This window comes from Lissotriton helveticus, chromosome 11, assembly GCF_964261635.1.
Source record: "Lissotriton helveticus chromosome 11, aLisHel1.1, whole genome shotgun sequence".
Classification (NCBI taxonomy): Eukaryota; Metazoa; Chordata; class Amphibia; order Caudata; family Salamandridae; genus Lissotriton; species Lissotriton helveticus.
The window spans coordinates 942,625,879-942,650,454 of record NC_136072.1 but is presented as its reverse complement, the minus strand read 5'-3'; the positions used below and the strand labels follow the sequence as shown (position 1 = coordinate 942,650,454).

The 24,576-nt window shown below is 43.8% G+C and overlaps 1 protein-coding gene across 4 annotated transcripts in view; it reads right to left on the bottom strand.

The window, feature by feature from the left end:
* Positions 1-9,239: 9,239 nt before the first annotated feature.
* Positions 9,240-24,576, bottom strand: part of CHEK2 (checkpoint kinase 2) — a 260,226-nt gene continuing 244,889 nt past the window's right edge. For all 4 annotated transcript variants that reach the window (XM_078667290.1, XM_078667292.1, XM_078667289.1 and 1 more), the window contains 2 exons: positions 17,863-17,937; positions 9,240-9,454 (listed from right to left, as the gene is read on the bottom strand). In XM_078667290.1, coding sequence (XP_078523416.1) covers positions 9,380-9,454; positions 17,863-17,937 — 150 coding nt within the window. In that variant the 3' untranslated portion in view covers positions 9,240-9,379. The remainder of the gene's footprint in view (positions 9,455-17,862; positions 17,938-24,576) is intronic.

The following is a 24,576-nucleotide window of genomic DNA, read 5'->3' as shown; positions in this document are numbered from 1 at the left end:
ACTGAATGTGAGGAGATACTTGGCCCAGCCAAAACCGTATCCCCCTCATCTTTGCCTACCTAAGACCCACCTTAGATCCCTAACTTAAACAAAGACATATCTCAGGGAAGTTTAATAAACTATCCCCTGTTCCCAAACCCATTTCTCCAGGAAACCCCCACATGACATGATCTTTTCTCCGCTGGCTCATCAAGCTACTCTTCATTTAGAGATCCTCTCCTTTGTAGCAATCCCTTTGCACCCTTGTCAGGCCTTCCAGATAAGCAGGTTCTACCTGATGCACATCCCAACACTGATCCTGCATCTACTCTGCCTGTTCCTTCTTGTGTCGATCAGGCACAATATATATCTCACTCATAACAGATTCAAAGGTACAGGTTGGGGAGTTGAAAGCAATGATACATTGTATGTCAATCTCGTTGAACCAACTCATAGCATCAAGGGGGCCTAGCTGCAAACTGCTACCTGCCATGCTGCTTCCCGCCCACATGCCCCACTTTCCTCCGCTCCCCCACAAGCTCACTGCTGAGACCAGACTATCTGCGGCGTCAGCCAGTCCCAGGAAGAGATTCTCCTGGTGACCCGGGTACATGCAAACTAAGCTCTGTTCTTTTTCCCAACTCTAGATCTAATAGTTTAGCAGGTAAATCTATTAGTAATTTTACCTACTGATATTCATCCTGATCAGGCTACAGCAGACAGGCCCTCCACACAAAGGGCCTATGGTGGCCATGGACCCAAGATTCTCCTATCCTCTAGCAACAGTCAGCAATGTACTCCAAACCAACTCTGATGATCAAAGTGCCTAAGTTTTCCTCCTGCTCTAGTTTGGAAGGGGAGGACTCTCAAAAACAAAGTGACACACTGGATTAGAGATGTTAGGGGCTGCGGCTCAGTAAGCCGCAATTATATTAGCACCAAGAGGAAACCACCAACCAATCTAAAGTTTAATAAGATTGAATTGATTTTTAGAGATAAGATCATGGGTGATGACCTGGTGGCTCTTGCCCTCCCGGCAACTAAAACATTCAGTTTACATATCCTAATTTTCTGTCCTACTCAAAAGTAGCTTTTTATTCCAGTATATCTGTTCCCCCAAGCTAATCATGATGGGGTGATATTGATTGACTCTTGGAACCACCTCACTTGAATTGCCCTATGCCATCTATTGACCACGGTTCGCCTGATATTCCAATTATTACCCTTGGTACTGCATCTTCTGTGATTGCCACTAATCAGCCAATAAATACTGATGAAATGTCTATCGTTAAACAGCCCCCCATGTTAAATCTTGTGTCATGGAATGTAGCTAGTCTCAAGCCAAAGTCGTTTTTGACCGACTGGAAAACATTTGTAGAAGGACAAGGCATTTGCCTGTTTCAGGAGACTTGGTAATTTGACCCCTTGTCCAAACCTGGATACCTTAACTTCCACGTCCCAGCTAAACCTATCTCCCATGCGGGAGCCTCCGGAGGTTTAACCACTTAGGTGTGCGCCTCTCTAAACTGAAAAGAGAACTTGTTATACAGTGACTACTCGGACATTCTGGGCATACTACTGACGAATACCAAAGGCTTTAGGATTGCCACCTTTTACATCTATGCCAGAGGAGTGACAGGCAGTTTGGCTTGAAGACTATTTGGAGGAGAAGTTCTCATTTCAATATTACCTTATTCTCTGAAGTGACTTCAATACCACCTTTGAATCCTTAGATAGGGACGGCACACAGTCTATAAAGAGGACACAATCTGGGCTATTCCCCATTTGGATATCCCCCCCTCCCCCCGCCCCCCCCACACAAAAAGGTGGATCCAGGCTGTTCCTCAGCTGAATGCCTTAACTGTTGAACACAGGCTTAGGTCTCCCAACGATCGTGCCAGCTCAGATTTGCAAGGGGCACACACATTCAACAAACCAAACTACAACAGTGGTGTCAACTACATTCTAGTGGATTTGAGGTTGTGGTCAATGGTTGATGACATGGCTGTCATAGAAATGACAGAGCGTGAACATAACCTTCTCTCCCCGACTATGTTAAGATTTTGCGATACCCACCATTTGGTTTATCGTCCCACTTCTTATACCAGGGATGCAGAGCTTTCAGTCAACATGCTGCACCTTAAATGGTGCCAAGTAGCTGCCAGCCTTGATATTCTATCAGCTATTAGCCTGGGTCTCCAACTTGCCTCAGCGAAATCGAGAGGAGCCCTCCTCCAGATGTAGCTATGGTACCCTTCAGCGATCTACACATAGCTTTTGTCGAGCATATCTTTTATTACTTTACTATTTTTGGAAACCACCACAAGAAAAATAATTCTAAATCTAGCCCCTGGTTTAACAAGGGTTGCTGTGTTCTTAAACACTCCCTCATTCAGTCCATAAAAGCTAGGGATGTAACATCAACTCCTGCCATTAGAAAAGCTTACAAACTGGCCTTAACCAAAACAAAACAACAAAAAAGACAGAATGGCGAGAGCAAAGATGTTTAGACCTTAAAGATGCCAGTACGGCCAAAGATTCTACTATATGATGTCCAACCGTAGGAGTTTCACTAGAGAAGGTGGATTCATTTGCATATTTAGGCATCCCTCTCTCGTCCCAAATGTCATGGAAGTCACACATTACCGAGGAAACCCTTGAGACATAGACAGATTGCAGGCACAATTATAAAAGAGCATTGTGTCTTTTACCAAATCTCTAGCTCCCACACTTCAGGTTTATGAAGCAAAGGCCTCGGGCTCTTCCCTATACAGGGCGTACTCTGGGGCTTTTTTTTTAAACACTAAGGAGCTGGCTGCATCTGAAAACAAATTCATGCAAACTATCTATCTTCTGCCCTCTAGCACCTCCGTGTTCCCCTTATCTCAGACTTGGGCATGAAAAGGATAATGGGCAAAGCCAGGTTACGCCCCCTTTTGTATTTGCATAGAATTTGGACCACACCTAACCAGCTCACTATGCCACTGCTCTACAAGATGTCATTGACGTAGATCGCTTTCACAACATTTCCTGGCTTCCCCACATTAAAGGGCTGCTCCTTCTACATGGTAAGACATCCCTGTGAGAAACTCACGCATCTGGCCGTTTTCCTCCTAAAGCATCCATGAAGCAGACAGTACTGGCTATGCATATTGGCATCTGTAATTTGCAAGGCTGCCAGTTCCACCTTGTTAAATGAAATTCTTGATTTTAAGTCTTCCAATGGTTTTGAGCCTTTCTCTGTTTTTATCTCAAGTCAAGTCAAAATACTTTATTTCCAAGAAATATATTCTTATAGAAATATTGCACATTACCCAATTCATTAGTATAAACAATCACAAAATTAATAAAATCAGTAGTGCACAGCATACATTTTGGATCAAATCAACCAACACATGACTTCGGCTAGTAGCAATATAAGCATTAAAAATTTCCCAGCACTAAAACTCGGAAGGTCCACAGCCCAATCCCACATATATTTAAAATACATCACAAAGGAAAAAGTGACAAATTAACCAGCAGCATGCAACTCGTTTTGCTCAATTAAAACATTAAGTGCAGTATGCATAGCAGCTTATCACAACCACATAGGGCTCTCTCAACCAACCTTATTGATAGGGTCAAATTTCCCATCACCAGGCACAACCTTGTCAGTTCATCCACTTAATGCGGTCCACATCTGCTTACCAATTGAAGACATCACACTACCAACCTAGATCTTGAAACAATAAGAGGAAGTCTAACATGGGATATTGTGATTTTACACAGGTATTGACCAGTGGGAATAGCTACATCCTGATATCTGAGGCCACAGGCCACATATCAAGTTTACACCCATTTCTTATCCCTGTAAGCCATACTTTTTAAAAACAGGCCAGATAATCTTCTTTCTTTCCTCTAGGAAGAATACACAGTCCAATAGGTAGCTCACTGAATATTTCCTACCCTGCTTACAGGGGCATTCGGTCTTGTATCTCGAAAAATAATGCCACAGCAATTTAACGGTCAAAGACCCACATCGAGCTGTCAACCACAGGGGCCTAATAGCCAAAACCAATTAGGGAATTGAGATTCTTACAGAATGAAAATCAGGTTTTCAGTAATGTTCTTAGGGGAAAAAAATAAAATTTTGATTTCCTTTGGCACCATGGTTCGCCCCGAGGAATGATGAAACCTCAATTCTATACATCTTTTTCACACATGATCTCCCTGAGTTTATGTCTGAAGCGAATGCTAATATGCCAACAATGAAATAGATTTCAGAACCTTTTCTTTTAACGTCCAGTACTTTCCACCCTTTTGGAACGTGCATTAATGTTACTCCAGGGTCTCAGATTATTGCGCAAAACAGGACATCAGTGTGTAATACTCCCAAAATGGAAGTACTAAATTCAGGTTCTAATATCTAGTACGCAGAGTGTGTGAAATTAATTTGCCAAAATGGAAACAATACACCTCTGGAACTATGAGATTTTCTGAAGATGGCTGCTAACATCCTAAAAAAGTGAGTCTCTATCCTAACCATTATGCATAAGCATGAGGTTTCCTCTTTGTTTTGGTAACGTTGTGGTCGGTGTGCCCTTAAGAGCTTATCACGCTACTCATAATGGGAGAATTCATGAGGATTAGACGTGGGTCTTTACAAACCTAATTTGTGTGCATAATCACTTTTTTTTAGGAAGGTTATTTTGTATTTCTCTGAAAAGTCAACTGGCCCTAAAGTGTGGAGAACTGATAGTGGTTCTAAAAATCTAAAAAAATTCTCTCACTGGGTACATCTATGGTCTACCCTACATCTAGAAGTGTCCTGGAGATAACTGATTTTACTTTCTTATTTAAGTTAAACTGGTTTCCGAAGAACATCTAATAACCGACATCTGGAAGTCTCAAGGCTACCTTGAACACCTTCTGGTAAAAGGTAAAGTTGGAATTGTGTTGAAAAGCTATATAAAAACCCCATAGCTCTTAGTATTTACAGGTCAAGCTCTAGTTTAGCTTTCCATTCTCAAAATCCTCGGCCTCTTTCCCAATGACAAATAAAGACTGGAAACTGCAAATACCTCCCTGGTCTGAAAATGTCATGGTCTAAGTCACAAGAATATTTGTTATGTTTTAACTTTCTCTCACCTACATCCTTGTCTGTGGATGAACAGTGCATTATTCACATCTTTAAGAAAAAAGCCAGAACCTCAAGTCTAGTGGTTCACTATATTACCAATTGGATGAGCTAGGCTGCAATTGCAGAGTATATCTGACTGACCAAGATACAACGGAAAAACGCTAAAAGCTATAATTAAGATTGATGTATTTTCATAATTTTTCTATGCTACAAACTAATAAACCTCACATATTTTTATGTTCATGATTGTGCACGAAAAGCACAAGTTACTACTTGTGTAATGGTATATCTGAAAGAGACATTAGTTAGTGATAGATTCCATACCTTAGAATATCCCCAGGTGTCAGACTGGATCCGGAAAGTTTTTCGTAAGCAGTACCCCTGCGTGTCGGAAGGTGGCGTTGTGCGGCTCCACGTCCGTCGCTGGCGCCGAGATGACGTCACAGAGACTACTTAGGCACTACCCATGCGCGCTGTCAGTTCTGTACACGACTTTCCGTGCCTGGAAAGCAGAGCCATGCAAGAAACTGACCGCTGGTGCCATGAAACTAGGGCCCTGAAAAGGGATGCCCTTAACCAGTGAAATCAGTTCGCAGAACGGGAAGGATGGGTGGGGCGGTAAGGACTATCACTAAATAATGTCTCTTTCAGATATATCGTTACACAAGTATTAACTTGTGCATTTGAAAAAAACATGTTAGTGATAGATTCCTTACCTCCCCGCCCTGTTTGCTGCAATATCACATGGGGGTGGTGTTGTCCGTGAACACCTGCACTACACTTCCCCAGACAAAAGGAAGGAATGCCTTCAGTGCAAGTCAGATCGCCCGAAGTTCCAAAAGATTGATATGGAGCCGGGAATCCGCCGGAGACCAGAGGCCTCAGATCTCTGCCTCTCCCAAGTGGCCGCCCCATCCCAGGAGGGACGCATCAGTCACCACTGTGTGTTCCAGTTGGGGAAGGGAAAGGAATCTGTCTTTGACCCAATCGCAATTCATGAGCCACCACTGCAATTGTCGTGCAGTGCCCTCGGAGATCTGTACATGATCGGACAGGTTGCCTTGATGCTGTGCCCACTGGAACTTCAGGTCCCACTGCAGAGCCCGTATATGCCATCTGGCATGTTGCACTAGCAGGTTGCAGGAGGTCATCAGGCCCAGGAGCCGGAGGGTCATCCGGACTTAAACCCGGGATAGAGGCTGAAAGACCAGAATCATTGCCTGAATATCCCCGACTCCCTGCTCGGGAGAATAAACCTGAAACTGCATCAAATCCAGAACCGCTCCGATGAAGTGGAGCTTCTGAGAGGGACTCAGGTGAGACTTTGGCACGTTGATGGAGAACCCCAGCAAATGCAGGAGGTAAGCCGTAATCTGGAGGTGGGAAACGACCGCCTGGGGCGAGCCCTCATCACTTTCATGAACACCCGAGGGGCACTGAGGTAAGGCCGAAGGGGAGAACGGCAAACTGAAAGTGCTCTTGGCCTACCGTGAACCGCAGGTAACGCCGGTGGGCTGGCAGGACGGGGATCTGAAAATAAGCGTCCTGCAAGTCCAACCAGTCTCCAGGGTCGAGGGCAGCCAAGACCTGAGCTAGAGTCAACATCTTGCACTTCTCCTTCCAGAGGGAGCGATTGACGTTCCTGAGGTCCAAGATGGTGCGCAGGCCCCCATTCTCCTTCTTGGGGACCATAAAGTAGTGGGAACAACAACCATGTCCTAGGTGACAGAACGCTAGTGGGGGAGGTGATGGCGAATCCTGCCGCCCACCGGCATGGGGTGCACCCCAAAGCTCAGACTAGGAAGGCTTTGAGGCGGAAGCTGCGGGAGCGGAGGTGGACTGACCCGCACGCTGGCACCTTGTCCCGCGGTGGCGGGAACCACATCCGCGCTGAGGTTGGTTCTGCGCAGGCTTCTGGCTGAACGAACGTGTTGGGCACCCCTTCCGTGGCCACGAAAGGAACGAAAATCAGATGTGGCCGGGCTCGTGGCAGGGAGACCCAAGTACTTGGCCGTAGCCCGGGAGTCCTAAAAACACTCCAGTGCACTGTCTGCCTTATCGCCAAACAGGCGGGTACCATCAAAAGGCATGTCCATAAGAGAACTCTGAACATCCTGTGAAAACCCAGTGGACTGCAACCAGGCGTGGCGACGGAGGGTTACTGTTGTACCAATCGCCCTAGGCAGTGAGTCCGCGGTGTCCAGTCCACACCGGATTGCGAACTTTGCTGCATCTTTCACCTCAGCAACAGCTTGAGAAAGCACTGCCCGAACTTCCTCCGGACACTGAGGCAGCGTCTGCGCAACAGTGTCCCACGCAGCGTGAGAGGAGTGGTCCAAGAGGCATGCGGTGTTCACCGACAGCAGCCATAAGCTGGCAGAGGAAAACAGTTTCTTGCCTAACTGTTCTAGCATCTTACATTTCTTATCCGGAGGGGCGGTAGGGAATGCGCTCTGGGAAGTGGAGGCTTGGATGACCAGGCTCTCCGGAGTTGGGTGGGTTGTTAAAAAGGCAGGGTCACACAGGGCCGGGCGATGACGCCGGGCCACGTTCTTATCCACAGGAACTCCATGGCTGGTCTAGACCAGGTGCTCATCGACACATTGAATGGTAGCAGAGGCTCCATAGAGCTTGCCGCTGGCTGAAGGACTTCAGTGAGGTTAGTTTTAAGGGTCACCGTAGACAGGTCATGGGCCTCAGCTGCTCTACAGAACACCACAGTGTATGTGGTGCCCTCCTCCAAGGCCACAGCAGGAGGAGAAAGAAAACCAAGTTCAGAGGAGAGGTCAAGGCCAACTGCATCCTCCGACTCTTCTGCCCACTCCTGTTCCGACACGCACTGCCGTGCAAGAGGGTCTTGAGACCCCTCCCAGTCATCCCCTTCCTCCACTGCCCCTGGCACAGGCTGCGGCGGTGGGGGAGGGACAGGGGAATATAAATAGTCCAACGGAACCAGGAACGGCGCAGATCCGGCTCCATGTCCCAATAAGGGTCTCAACCTGGAGCAAAATTATCGGAAAACCCGGGCAAGGGCGGAGATGGAACGAACGGAACCAATGGCAGCGCCAGGAATGAAACCGCGGGCGGCGCTGGGCCGGAGCCGCCGGCGAAGGACCTTGCAGTGCCGGGGCCAAGGGAGTGCCCTCAGCTGGGACCGCAGGGCCTTAAGGCGCGCTGGTGGGAGCACGAGGCCTGAAAAGGCGGTCATTGGCAGCAAGAAAATCTTGCACCTGGGCCGGAGTCGCCGATGGACCCGGATAAGGTGGGTAGGCCGCGGGACTCACACGGCAAACAGAGCCGCGGGGGAGGTACCCCCGGCCCTCTCGTCCGAGTCCAGGGACCGACGGGGAAACGTCGGAGAGCATAAGCGCTTCTTCGACTTCTTATGACTTCTCTTACCCGATTCAGAGTGTGAAGACGTCGATGCCGAGGAGCGATCATGATGGCTCTGAGGTCAGTCCCTCGATTGACCCCTGGACCTCGAACGGCGTGGCATGACTGCGGGGCCTCCAGCAACTTACGGAACCGCTCCCACAAGGCCTTCGGAGCCATAGCCAGACAGTCGGAACATGACCAGGAGTCATGGTCGCGCTCCAGATAGTAGAGACAGACGCCATGGGGGTCGGCCACCGGCATCGTAGGGCAACAGGCCCCGCAGGACATAAACCCAGGCATCCCTATGTGGCACCAGGAGTCAAAGACTCAAAAAAGTGGAGACAAAAGTTTCAAAAAGGGACTAGGTACATGCTCTAACCGGATCTGTGCTTGCTGGCTCGGAAATAGAAAGAACTGACGTAAACGCGCATGGGTGCCGCCTAAGTAGTCTCCGTGACGTCATCTTAGCGTCTACAAAACCAACGACGGACACTGAGCCGCACAGGGGTACTGCTGACGAAAAACTTTCCGGATCCAGTCTGACGCCTGGGGATATTCTAAGGTAGGGAATCGATCACTAACGTGTCTTTCAGATATTTTTTTTTAACAGACGTACCTATGTTTATTTATAGGTTCAGGTTCACTTTTATGGTCATCAATATACCCAGATACTTAAAAATTTATAGAAATTAATGATCACTAAAACTGAAGAACTTCTCAGATTAGAAAACAAGTCATTTTCATCTTAAATAATAAAAGTCTGACACACAGTATAAGTACTTTATTTGTGTGAGAGCATATCATGACTAAAACAGCAGTCTCTTAAAACACTCTTCTTGGACGCCAGTGGATCAACCACATGGACAAAAGATATGTACATCAAGCTTTTCCAAACCATTACTAGCATCAGCTCGACAGATCTGGACGTTTGGAAGTGCTGGCTTCATCTCTTCCCTCATGTGGCCGCTTTCTACTCAGTGGCTGAAAACAAGAAATTAAGAGAGCACACGAGAAATTAGTGTTCTTTCATAGTTAAAAGTTAACAACATTTCAGCACGTCTTTTCTGCTGCATACTAAGCATGCTCTAGAAAGGAATAAACTTGGAACACACCTTGACCAAATGGCTGTTCTATTATCAAGCACCAAGGGCCAGATGTACGTACCTTTAGAATAACTATTTCCAAATAGCAATGTTTGAAAAGTTTATTTCTTAAATTTGTGATTCCTAGTGGGTAGCAAATCGACCTACCTCATGAATATTAATGATGTAGGTCGCAATATGGGACCCATTAGGAATTACAGCAATGGTGGCCTGCTGATGACAGCAGACAACCATGCCTGTGATTGCTTTTTTAATAGAGGATTTTTTTTTATGCTGACATTTTTTCTTAAAAGAAAACTGGGTGCATTGAAAAAGATTTTTTTTTAACTTTGTTATTTCATTTTTTAAGAACAGGCAGTGGTCCATGTTCTTAAAATATATTTTTTCAACACTCACAGGGGAAGGAGTGCCAAGGGGACCCCTTCCCATTTGCGAAAACAGTGGTAAAGTATTACAGTAATACATACCAATTCGGTATTTCAAAAATACACCCAAAACACACCCGTTCTAAATAAGGAATCACAAATGTAAATGTAAATGTGTGTATACTTGTAAAGCACACTGCCGCCCCATCTCGGGGCATCCTGGCGCTGTATACCGCTGTGGAACCCATCCTGGCTTTCCCTGTGAGATGCCCCCTCCAGGTGAAGCCAGGCATCCCAGCGCTGTTGGGGCCATTGTGGAGATTAAGCAAGCTATTGCCCAGCGTTGCAGAGTGGGGCCCATGATTAGAGTAGGCACCGAGGCGAGAATTATCGAGTCCGCGGACATTGAGCCCAAGACTCTGCCGCGTCGGGAATTGAACCCTGGTCCCGGGCCTGACCTCTGCTTCAGGGTCTGCCGCTTCTAACTAGTGAGCCACACTTCTCCACTCAAATTGTGATTCAGTAACAAGTTACCAAATACCATTTTACACATTTGAAAAAGCATTTTTTCGGTAGTACATGGCCCAATTTGGTGTTCAGGTCATTTGTGATCAGAAAAATGCTTTGCACATCTGGCCCCAAGTCATTTAATTGCAATCCGTGTCAATCTCTGACCTCCTCTGCTGTTGTAAATGCACAACTATACATATAGATACTGCAAAAGCTTGAGTCTGGACCTAATCCAGGCAACATGAAATAACTCTGAGTACAAAACACGTTGCTTACCATAGATTACTTTTATCTAGCAGATTCCCCACGTTGTATGATGCCAATCTGCATGCTGGCAACAGTTCAATTGACTTTTCAACACCCAAAAGAGGTAGGAATAAGCAAGAACGCTATACTGACAATCCAGTTTCTTAACACTTGTGCTGAAACTTTTCTAATACCAAAACCATCAACCCCAATCCTGAGAACAAGAGTTGGGCAGTCAGTGATACATCGGCAGGAAGACAAAGTATCCACCACAAAAAACATTGTTGAAGGTCAAGTAAATTGTTTTTCTAATGGATACTGAATCCTGACGATTCCTTTCCAATGAATCCCCTCGCAAAGCCACCTCGTAACACCAGATCAGGAGAGGAGTCCGAAGGAAAGCAATGTTAGACCAAAAATAAAATGACCTGGAAAAATGTTACAATCTAAAAAATAGTGCTTTGTTAATGTATGGATATAAGCTCAAACAGCAGCTTGACAAACACCATCAACTGGAAGGTCACTGACTAGTACAAAGGATTGTGATATAGCTACAGATGGATCCTTCTATCCTAGAGCACAACAGATCTTACTGCAAAGTTAATCCAGTGTAAGATCCCATGCTTGAGAACAAATTTCCCCTCCTGCTACCCTGCAAAGCCAAAAGATAATTGCCCTTAGTACAAACTGCTCTCCTTAGTTCTGGTCAGACACCATCTAGGAGCCTTCTTGAGTTAAACTGCTGAATTATCTCCTTATCTACAGCAAAGCGATGAGGTAGAAAGAAAAATGACAAAGAATTGAACCCTGTGGAAAGAAGTAATCATACTGGGTAGAAAAAAAGAGGACAAATGCACAAAAACTACTTCTCTTTATCACATCGAGGCCTAACCAACAAAACACCTCACAGAGGAGATATGCTAGGTTCAAACAGCGACACAATCAAAAACATCAATACTATATTCAGATACCGGAAACGTGAAGTTGGAAGATAGAAGCTTTGGAATTACAAATCACTAAAAACTACCTGAACAGAGAAGGACTGTTAGCCAAACACAAACATGCCAATATAATTGCTCATTAACCTATAACTGTGCCCATAGTAAAACAATTCATGAGCCAGCGATAAACCTAACATCAGAAAGCTGGGTCTTAAAAACACTCAGCCATAAAGCTAGCACTGTGACCAGCATACACAGCCATAACGGACGGCCACCAAGCAGCAGGATAAAATCTCAGATTCAAGGAACTTAAATTTACCTGACCTATCTACTTATGACTGCAACAACTCAGATGAAAAACCTGTCCAATCTGCTGACAAAAGAGGTCCTTCTTGCATGGCAATGGATTTGGAGGACAGGCACATTTCTCTCAAGCAGGACAGGGACAAAGCTTTCATTGGTGCAGCGGTACCAGGACCAAGAGGCATGAGGGGCCTACTGAACCGTGATTATTGCTGTATTTCACAGCTCAAACAGTATCAGGGGGCCCGTTTTCTTACTTGCACTAGGGCCCATGACACACTAGCAACTCTGAAGCAGAGTACAGGACTCTATTCACACAGATGTGCAGTAGAAAACGGAAGTACTATGGTCTCTAGTGGGAGAGGAGTTCAGCGGACTTTCAGCTCAAGAGATGGAGTTTGGGAAGTGTTTGCGATGCGGTGTAAACAGGGTGTCAGGCATGTGCATGTTATAAAGTGTGTGACTCTAACTTGACGACGGAGAAAGATTCAAGGACGTTTATCTATGAAAGACCAAATACTGAACAATTTGTGAGCTAAATTTCTCTTGCAAAAAATCTTTCAATGGACTTGTCAATCAAACTTTATTAATGATTTTTAACCCAATATTAATTAATATTGGGCTGCATTGGCAGCTTGAACTTCAGATGATGGAGATGTGTAAAACAAGATCTATACACATCCCCAACACTGCTAAGAGCAATTCAGTATACAAAGATGGCGCAAGCAACATTAATAGTTGATTTCGGGTTCTGGACAATCTTACCCACTACCTCTATTTTTGATTATACTTCACTGGTGTCTTTTAGCCTTCAGGTTCACTTTTATCTGTGCTCTGTCAAATTAAAGCTGGTTTGAGGATACACAAACTGTGCATTCTGTAAGGATGCGTTTGATCTCCAGGTGCTCCATGGTTACTCTCAGTAAATTGTGTGTCTATAAACACCAAGTATTGCAGCCACCCAAATTGCTCAGCTGGGCTCTCAGGGCCAACACCCGTCCCCATTAAAACCATTAGTGGTGTCCATTTTGCTTCATTTCCCCGATCCTTTTTGCTCAGCAGAGCCATTAAAGTATCTTTTGGCCACTTTCCTAAGCTGTGTGTTTGTTCTAATTGAGCTATAGTGGATAAAGGAAGCCATAAAAGATTTCTTTTAACGGATACGGATATAGGAGAAACATTGCTTGTGTCCAGTCTATGATGAAAGCAAACAGCATTCCACCAAACTCCAAAGGTAACTTTGTCAGCTTGTTTCCAATTGGAAGTTATTAAATGAAGGGCTATTACTAATAACAAGTCAATTAATGAGGGGTTGGGAGTTGGGTGTGACCAAGAAGGTCATAAGGATCCTAAAAAGATGTTAGAAAAGGAAAAAGATTTAGGTATTGAAAATTTGATTAATTTGGGACCAAACTAGAAACCAAAAACGGGAGAGGGAAGGGCATTCAAAGAGCATATGTTTAAAATCAGCTGAAGTTGCTTCGCACGACCAAAAGGACGAAGAATAGTCTGCAGAAAAAGAGGCTAACTTTAAAGGGGTTAGCAAAAGGCGTTTGTAGATAAAATAAAGAGTCTGGGAAGTGTTCGCTGCTCTTGATGTTTTATGAATTTTTAGCCATAATTTGTCCCAAAATGGGATAGACCAACATTCAGCAAGATCCTTTTCCCAAGCCAATTCAGCCTTCCCTTTAACCCCAAAAGAAGAGAAAAACAAATTTCTATATAAAGAGGAAGCTGAAGAGTTAGTAGATATTAAAGGAAAAAAATGGAGCATCTGGTAGGAATGATAGGTTTAGGCGGTAAGGAAATAAGACATTGTATAAGAGGTGGAATGAGTGAGTCATATTGAGACTTGCATGAAGAGGGTAAAGAATATTTTAATTGAAGATCGGAAAAGGGTAGCGGAATATTATTTAAATACTAATTGAGAAATCCAAAATAAACCTTTGAGACTCCAAGATTTCCAATAAATAGTACGGCCTTTGATGCGTAATAGATTATTATGCCAGATAGGTTGCTGATCTAACGAGGAAGATGAAGGATAAGAGAACGGAAGAAGTGGTGTTAATAATTTGCGCGCATGGGAGATAACTTGAGAGCGAAAAGAAGAAATAGTATTAGTAAAAGCAAGAGATTCATTAAAATGAAAAGGAGCTATAATGAATTTTTCAATATTTAACCAAATAGGAGGATGAACACCTTGATCAGAAGAAAGCCAACGTGAGGATTGTCTGAGAGAGAAGGCATAATGCTAAGATTTAAAATCCGGAAACTTAAGACCACCAGGATTCTTGTCAGCCTTAAAATGGTTGAGAGCTATTCTAGGAATTTTGTTATTCCAAAGGAATTTATTTAACAGAGAATCAATTTTTTTAAAGTAAAAACCTGGGATATGTACTGGGATCATAGATAAAAGGTAGAGAATTAACGGAGAAAGCATCATCTTAATAGAGTCCATGCGACCCCACCAGGAGAGAAAAAGTGGATGCCATCTGTCAATAGAAGCAGATAGATTTTTAGTAAGAATATCAAAGTTTTCTTTTAAGGTTTCAGGGATAGTAGGAGAGAACCATAAACCTAAGTATTTTATTTTAGAGGTTTTCCAAGAGAAGCCAGTGGAAGTAAAATCTTGCTTTAGACAAAGAATATTTAATGGAAAAACCTCACATTTATCCGAATTAAGGCGATAACCGAATAATTGAGAAAAAAAGTGTCAACTTGAGAAAGAAAGGCTGGAAGAGAATTAGAGGGATTGGAGCAGTATAGAAGGATGTCATCGGCATAAACAGACATTTTAATCTATTGTTTAGTTTTAACTACATTTGTACAGCATACACAATCCCAGGACTGTTCTATACAAAGGGTGGAAATAAGCGAAATACACAAAAATGATCTGGGAGCTAAGAACTAGCAAGATCTATTATATGTGCCACATGACTTTCTAGAATGACAAAGGCATCTATAAATCACCCTGCTACCATCGGTTCTTTCCTACCCCATGTTGCTCGCACACCTGTAGCCTCGGGATGACATATGCAAGGCAAACAGACCTCCAAGAGACCAAATTAGCGTTTGTGACCTAGGAAAAAATTACCTGATAAGAAAATTGTTTCCTTAAACGATAAATAAAAGAATAAAATACAAGTTACGGAGAAGCTTGTGACAATAGAAGACATTTTGTAAGATTCTGCACCCAGAGCATAGAATCCGGAAACTGGAAGTATAGGATTACATGAGCAAGACACAACCTACTACTGTTCATACATGGTTCGTTTCCCTCCGCTAAATATGATCACCCACACTTTAGTTAAGTATCAGAAGTCACCCATCTATTGTAACACTGGTACTCTTAGTTGATAAGGCTCTTAGTCATGTTCTTTAGGCTAGTCCCGATACCCCCTTTTAAATACATTTGTCTCATCCACAACAATAACAGTTCTGAACAGGTGACCTTTTACCTAGTAGCTTACTCCAGGCTCTCGGTATTTGATCATAATCCCTGTACCTGAAGTATATAAACATGTCCTTGGCCAATAGCCACCAGTGCATGATCGCATTTGTTTGGAAAAAATGTATGATTGTTTTCAAAACAGTTGTGACTGTTTTCAAAACATATCGATTCTATAAGAAACCCTGGAGTGACCACTCTGGTATATAAGACCCATATTCTCCCCTGCAAATTAGAGGAGAATTCCTTTCAAGCTGACCCATGGTCCTGCATGCTGAATCTTCGGCACGCAGCCTGACATCCTTTGCGGGGTGTCATCCTCGAAGCAGAGACGGGGTCCTTCATTCTCAACCACCAGGTGAGGGGGCTGGTTCTTCCCTAGGGGTTTCTTGGCTACATACACATAAACATGCTACACATACATATCTAGGCTAGGTACATTTAGGCAAATTACTTAGGGCGCACATTTTGGGAAATATGCAAGTGCTACTGTTTTTATCTGAACTGCTTATGTTCTTATTAGCACTATGGTAGAAAGGTTTCTACTATTTACTACATTGGTACTAGCAATCTCTTTCGTATGCTTCTGTCTCCTGATTGTAAAAGCAAATAGGTTTTACACAAGACTGACGCTGGACCAATAAATACCAACTGAAACATACTAATCGCCATCCTGTGTATTTTCTGAGAGTAAGTGAGCACGAGTGACTGAGCGAGAAGTACTGTACTGTTTTCCACGATCCCTGAGGAATCAGGGTTGTCATGTTCAGTGGTTGCTGCAGACTACCTACATCACTGTAAGATACAGGGGGTGGTAGTGGCACTGTAGAGTTAGCTGACATATCCTGTGGAGGTGTGCGGAAGCGGTCGGGACACCAAGCCCTCAGTTTAGGTCATCTAAAACGTGCTGGTCCTGGGACTCCTAGGAACTACACAACATTAGCAGATCTTCACAATACTTCTGCGACCTAGTAGCAATGCCAAGACCTGAACCTTTCTTCTTATAAAGTGAGACTAAAGAAAGCATGCAGTATCCCTGCAATGCACCAAAAGTACTAACACCCTGAAGTCTTCTACATCACCATAAATGGGAGAAAACATTTTGTGAAACTAAGTCCATACTTGTAAGCACTGGCTAAAACACCTTTTCTGGTCCCAACTTATTGAAAATAGGTATCCAGGAGACAACAATGGGAGGGTAAAAACTACTGTATAACAAGGATATTCAAGAAAGCAGATTCAAGAGACAGTTTGTTCCCTACTTGAACTAGTTAAACTTGAGTCTAATAGGAGAAAAACCCTAGTCTACATCGGACCCGACATAATTGCTTTACATACAAAGAAATGTACAAAGGTGTTGAATATGAAGACCAGACCCCATGGCGTTGTAGAGCCAAACAAGTGGCAAGAGATAGGGTGTGCCTCAAACACCTGCATTAATTAGCTCCATGAGGATATTGTTGAAAGAATAGATTGCTGAAAGCCAATATTGCTAGAACTTTTGATCAATAATTCAGATAAAATTGTGGATCAGGGGTTGATCATGACTCTGGAAAGTGGAGCATGAAACGGGTTTTGCAATTTAGGTAATCCTGCAGCATCCACTCACCTGCCATATGTATGGAAACAATTAGGTGAGAGGATTGAAGGAGGAATTCCCAAATACCGATGCATGCATGCCAGGAGGACAGCTCCCTTTTTTTTTTTTTTAGAAGAAAATAGAACAAAATGCCTGGCTCAATAACCAAAAAAGTTAGATTTGCCCTAACTCCAGAGCAATTTATAGAAATTGAACTTCTCCTTCTTTCATCATTTCGTACTAAGAAGGAGACTAACAACCAGCTTCAAAGGTAGGTTTGTGTTACTTGATTACAAGGGGAAGTAGCCCTATCAGGAAGGGATGATGTCCCCAAGCGCGAACTCTAAAAGATGGTCAGTTTTATCCCACTCGACTCAAGTAAATGCCCACTCCCAACATCATCATTTTTTTTTTTTAAATAATGAACAGAACAAGGTGGACTTATCTGAACCTAAACATATCAGAGTTCATTAGGAAGTTAATGGCGCTAAATTGATGTCATTAGTATTAACTATAACCCTCAAAGAAAACTGTACCACCGAAAAGCACTGTTCTGTTAGCAAAGCCAACATAAACAATGGATGTTTATATAGATATTTAACTTTTGTAACACATTTAAAAACCTGGGATGTTTGCAACAATATTTTTTCAATAAGTAGGATTTTACAGAGCAGAAATGGCTAAGCAGAAAGGTCCTTAAAAACCCTTGCATGCTATAAAGTAAAGTGCAGGCGCCAACCTTATATAGACTGGGGACATCTTTCCACTTAAACCTTTATAAATAGATGTGCCTCAGCCCCTTACCAGGCCACTAATTGAACACCAGACCTCATCATAGTTCCTGTAAAATACGAGGTACAAACACACAAAGCAAAACGAATTCGTGGCAGATACCTGAGCCTGTGGCGGTGGCATGGAGGCGGGTTTTTCATTCATTACCATTCCAGCAAGGGTTTTCATACTTTCATCCTGGTATAGAAAATACAAAGTGATGCATGCCTCAGTACACATTAAATGAACATTTACAAAAGAGCGCTCACAGAACAGTGCTTAAAAGATTAAACTATATCACAGTGTTGCTTGTTTTTTTGATGTTTAATAGACGTCAGAATAATAAAACACCAAACCAACATTTATTTTTAAACGTAGAGCGGCTGCGGGATGGTACTTCAACAATTAATGCACTTCCTGATAATGCTTGAAGCAGCCAATGATACTTTAAATGCATTGCATGGCACCTGGAGGCGCGTGGAGACCACGCCCATGAATGTAGGCAGCCCTGTAGTCTTTCAGCAGTGCTCGTATTTCTGCAGGCTCGGCCCCTTCTTACAATGGATTCTGCAGTATTTACAAACACACTTCCTCCAGGAAAGGTCTAGCTTTCCTGTCCCGCTGTCTCTGACTGTATCCCAGTGGCATGTTCTTAAATATGTAACCGGGTAGGCACAACATTAATCTATCGTTTTTTATCTGAAATTATCTTTTTGTCCTTTACGTCAACATTGTTTTAAGAGAGCAACTGCGTTTAGAATGTTAGCCACGTGTTCATTTGAACCTTATTTAAAAAGCAAGAGAAGACAAAACAATGAAAGGAAGCAATTCTAACAGAATACAAAAAAGCAATGTAATGTATAACACAGTAATGAACATCATCCAAGTGTAGGAACCAAGTGCTGCAGACCTGCTTTCTGTACCGCTGAGGAATGTAAACTATATTGAATTTTAGCTAGGACATTACAACACTCCAAGTAGCCCCGTGCATCTGCAGGGATTCAAAAGGCTCTGGTGAATAAATTCGACCAAGAGACGCACCCCAATGTTTCGTGCATTTATAATGGACTATGAGCACAATTAATCTCTTCTTCTGCTTAGTAGCACTGTGGTGGACTATGGGCTCTAAACAATAACACAGCATGAGAATGCACTGCTGCATATGCCATGTACTTCACTTTACAAGAGAATTTGAGACACTAGATTTCCTGGCTTTCTATTAACCAGCAGAACAAAGTCACAATGCCACCAACTGTAAAACTTGAACACATAACTGTAGTTAGTTAGTCACAGCATCCTAAACGTAGATTTAAAGTTGGAATTGGAAGACACCATTCCACCGATTTTTCTCAGATTTTCCAGGATTCTTCTCTCCAATCTTGGGAGCCTCTCCATACCGATCTTCTGGAGGAAGCCCGTGAACGTCACAGAAGTGCACAAGATTGTACTACGCCCTCTTCGCCCACCAACAGCAAAAAAAAAAAAAAAAAAAAAAAATAAAAATACTAAAATTCCGTACCCAACCACTAGATGGCGGAATAATGCACAGCATAGTGAATTCAGAAAAGTTCACGCTGCAAAAACTATATTTCACAGATATTCATTGCACATTGAACTGAATAGGGACTCTTGAAAGAGTTTGAGGCCCCCTGAAGGGCTGGGACTCTTGCGTCTCAGGGGCCACAAAGAAAAGCAGAGTATCCCCCTCCCTGACCCCCCCCCACACTCCACTGGGTTGGTTGCTTCATGGGTACATTGAAATGCTGTGGTCTTTGCTCTGCTTTGTACTGTCCTCTAGCTGCAGTTAACTTTCTTCGTTCTTGGCACTTGGCCCACCACAATTGTGCTTTTTTTAGAACATGGAAATTTATAGACCTTGCAATTAGCCATTTATCTTGGTCTTCTAGCGTTCTTACCTAAATCGTGTAGGCATCTAGATAAGTAAAAGAACGTGTTTTAATTTCTGCACCCATGGGCCAGTTTTTCCAACTCCTGTTTTACTCGATTTTACAGTAAATATTTTAACTATTCAGAAATAAATAAATTACTTACTGGAGTTCATGTCTGCTCTTTCTGCCAAACCTCCCACGGGAAAGTAATCTAGGATTAAACAGGCAAAGCTTACCTACAAATAGCCCCAAAATGAACCCAACAAAATCATGAATCTTTGGGACCGATAGGAAATTTAGCTCCACTTAAATGAAATGATACCACAACCTGTTCGATGGTCTGTTAGAAATTTTCTATCCTGAAATATTTCAAGATAGTGAGAGGGCGACTGGGGATTATGCTTTGGCACAGGTCTCCCATATGGGTCACCATGACAATATGCAGTGATGCTGTACAGAGGTTTTCAATGGTTAAGTCTGCACTTTCATTTCAAAAGACCAGACGTAACAGCAGAGGAATGGATATATACTACTAGCACCTCAGCTGAAAAAACACTGACACAAAGGAACCTTAATTCCCAAGACCTAAATTAAGGTGACAAGCCCGCTTGGGAACAAATTGCAGGAACGGAAACAGAGTAGGAAGCAACATCTCGAGACCGACATACAATTCGATCAGCATCTTGGGTAGGGATGGCTCAGGGTGCAAATGACCACCTAGTGTCTGAGTAAAACTGAAACATGGTGTAAGGCTTTGAACAAGAAAGAGCCTGTAACTTTGACTCGAAAAATCGACCCACTCAAGTGCCCCTCAAAGATCCAGAGATAAAAAATATAATGGTAATGCACTACCATTTTATTTTTCATCATCCCATCCTGAACCATGTGTCAGGATGGAGTGAGGCCTGCTGAGTGGCTGCAGGGAGGAGTGGTAGGCAGAGGGCTGCCTGTGCACTGTTTAAAATGTGCATGTCTCTTTGGCCAGCCGTCTTGCGATGACCAGCCAGACATGCACACTTTAAACCTCTCAACATAGCTGTCTTAAGATAGCTGGGTTGAGAGCAAGTGCAGACCTCCAGTACGCTGGGGAGCGCTGACATAGTATGCTTCCTCCAATCAGGGCACTACTCTCATGGTGGTTAACAGCATGTGAGCAGCACCAGGATAGGTTAAGAGAGTTTGCTGGGGCCCGCACTGCAGTCTCAGCAGAAGAGCGAGGAGGATGTTGTGTCGTCTGGATCTGGTAAGCGTTTTGATTTTAATGAATTTGTTTCATTTTATTTATGCTCGCACCCACCCATTTGCTTCCCCTCCTCTCAGTAGATGTCAGCCGCTACTCTTAAAAGGCAAGATAAGTACAAACTAGAAAAACAACCTTCCAAGTTTAATGCCACTGGTGGACAAGGGTCTGAAAGGCTTATGAGCCACAATAGAAAGGGCAACATTGTGGCTTTGTAGAGGATGTGATCCTGCTAAAGAGGAACAAATATGATGCTCCATCACAGTATTTTGCAAAATTGGCCCTGCAGTATTCAATTTGAGTTTTTCAGTCTAGTTTGGTAGAAAATAAATTCCACATAATGCTAAGTGCAAAAGAGGGAACACATTGTTTGCAAGGGTCTTTTAGCAGGACCTTATGCTGTGGTCTTCATGTCCTCCAGCTAGTATACAAGGCTGCTGATAACTGAAGGGGAATGGGGCCCCCCACTCCAATCATTAAGTCTAAAGCCAAAGATGACTGACCTAAACAAACAAGCATTGGCCTAGCCAATATGTCTAGCTTTTGGGACCTTATAAGTGTTTAGCCATGCAACAGTTGATGTTGTTGAACCAAGGATATTGTGCTGGATAACTAAACACTTATAAGGTCCCAAAGGCGAGACCTATTGGCTATGCCAATGCTTGTTGCACTGAGCCACTGCGAACCAACACACTTTCTGTAAATGTTAGGATACTAGATAGAAACTTACATATCACTAAAGTTGAGACCACTCAATTTAGGCGATACGTTAGACAAAGTTAAATGAGATCCAAATGACACACATCACATAAAGATAATAAATAGGCATGCCCATAGGCTCAGCCCCTGTGCGTACCAATACGACCAGCCCCAGACAAAAGCTGCAACTTGAACTCAGAAGCAACAGAATATCTAGAGAAGGATGTACCCACGGCATGAAACCTTGGTGTTAGGAATTGGGCGGTGCAATGCAGCTCACTGGAGAGTGAAGCCTCTTATACCAGATGTAGATATCGACGCCTGTATCGGCCCCTGAGGGATAGAGTACTGTTCACACCTCCGCCGATTCCCCACGGCAGTTTGGTGGTCCAGTCTCTGTGAAAGACCGCCTGCCAAGAACCGACCACAACGGTCCCTCTTCATCTGAGGTGGCTCCAAGACACCCCCATATCCAAAAAAGTCCTTAACAGCCGATACCGGAGATTGAAACTAGTTGTCCTTTATTCTTACTTAGACCGATATGCTTGCTTCCGGTACTTTGAGCTGCTAGGTAATATGGCACATAACCGTGGTCTTCAGGTGCTCACAAGCAGGTAAACATTAACACACTAGTGGTGGAAAAGTGTTGAGACCCTGAATTGGCTGTGGAAAAACTCACAATTCAATTGGCTGGTGATTCTGTGTACCGTAGTTTATGATTGGCTATTGAAATCCATGCTAGTTTCCCATTAGCTTGGCCTTCCGGCAAGTGCAGGGTATTGTACAATGTTAATTGATTCCTGTCTTCGCCTTATGTCAGTGGGCTACTATAGTATTATGCAATGATGTTGACTTTTTCTGGGTGACCGCGTCCACTAGTCTGTTTTGTGACCCAGTATAACTAGAGTCTATGTAATCATTAACAATTGATTACATTTGCACAGTTTACAGTTTTGCCAGTATATTTATTTCCTTTTTGCCCTTCTTCGGTTTCTGACAACTAGGTTTGAGTGGACGGAAGTACAAATTACCCGCAGCGTTCCTAAAGGAAGTGCCGGTGGCCAGCAGTACGTCAATGTTTGTGTACCGCTTGAGCTCGAGTAGGCTATCATTTCCCGTCTCGGAGATGGCAGTTGCTTCCTCCGGTGAGGGGACTCTGAAGCCGCTGCAGAAGGCCATGAGGCTGGCTAATGGCGCTGTCGAGCTGGACGCCAGCTCCCGAGACAAGGTGACAACCCGAAAACCCAACAGTGGGAGACCGGGTGGAGGGCAGGTGCGCAGGACCAAAGATTGTTGTATTATTGGGAGCATGGCATATCGACATGCAAAGGTGCGCTCTGAGAGGCTTGTTTTATATAGCGCGGTCATTACCCGACGGCTATAGAGTACTTTACAAAAGAAATATAAAGCACCACATAAGGCACATAGATGACAGTCATACATGATGAGTAACATAACCAGCATTGGCTGTGCGGCAGTAAAAGTAACGCTGCGCGGCAGTGAAATCGAAAGTAATCGCGATCACTCTGAAAGCGAAAGTGATCGCGATGATGCGCTAAAGCACGCTAGGGATGCACGCGCAGCAGCGCGTGCTTGTGCGCGTGACAGTAAGCTGGTGGCCGCTTTGGTAGCACTTTTAAAAGAAGCTACTAAATGTCTCGGCCAGACCAGCGTATGCCCTGGATCAGACGAGACCTAAGAAGGGCCCACGAGGTTCATAGATATTCATCGAGCATCTCAACTTGGAGAGATCTCTGAGGAGTTGTGGAAGAGACAAGCCAGATCTTTCACTTCAGTCCCTAGTGAAAATCACCAGTACCTATTCAGCATGCGCAGAGCCAGTAGTTACAGTTCTGACTAGAAGTGATTGATCCATTTCTAAGGCTCCTAATAGGTGAAATGGTACGAAAGCCACAGATATGTCTTGCTACCATAAATAACTAGCAGGTGTAAGCCTGCACAGAAAGTCTGACTGGTTGATGGCTAACAGCTCTAGATGGATCATCAACAGCTTCAGGTGCTGGAGTCCAGTGCAAGCGATCATTTTCACAGATCTATGGAAGGAGAGTGTGTAGAAAATAGACATTGCGTTGTCTGTAGGAATCAGCATTTAATACATGATATGTAGGAATGCTCTTATGGACCAAAATGCCACTCTCAATGCCTCTTTGTGGAGGGAGGACTTAAGTTTGGAAGAAACAGTGCACACTTCAAGATCAGCCCACTCACCAATGTCACATTCTTCACATACTCATCTAACCAGGATCAGACGCAGTGCTACAAACAAAGACTTAGTCAGGCAACTGCGTGACAACTAGAGCTAATCATGTGAAAGAGCATCTCTTAAAAGGGACAGACCAGAACTGCCACAACACTTTCAAAAAGGAGTTGTGGGAAGAGGAGGGTGTGCCTGATGTTATCCAGGAAGGAGGCGGCGATAGGAGCATGAAAGAAAAAGAGGGGTGTCAGGACTTCAAGCCACCCCCAGGACTTGATGAAGAGTATAAACAGTCCCTACTCCCCATGGCAGCTATTGAAATAAAGCAAGAGAACGAAAAGCTAAGCACTGAGACAAATCGGTCTGCGGTCTTGAGAATGGTTCACAGAATTAGGCAAGTGCTTGTTGGCTACTAGATACACATCTGTGCAATGTGGTGGGGAGAAAGAGGGCACCATGCATGCTTTCTGTGAATTTAGGGAACAGTATCTATAGGGGGATGGTTTGAGGGCAACACTTCTAACCACAAATCTGATACCAAAAAAGTTTTATAAATGGAAACATGCTCGATATGCTCAACAGAAAATGTGCCTATTGGAAACCAGGAAGGTTCTTGTAGATGTGCTGATAATCCCGAACTGTATTGACAATAATCAATACTTCCCAGTCTGACAAGAACTAATATTTCCCAGTCTCTTATTTTTGAAAGAGACATTCCACAGTTTTCGGAGGTGCTAAGAATACCACTTACAGTGTGAAAGACCAAAGACTCCATCACAAGTTCCAGTCTA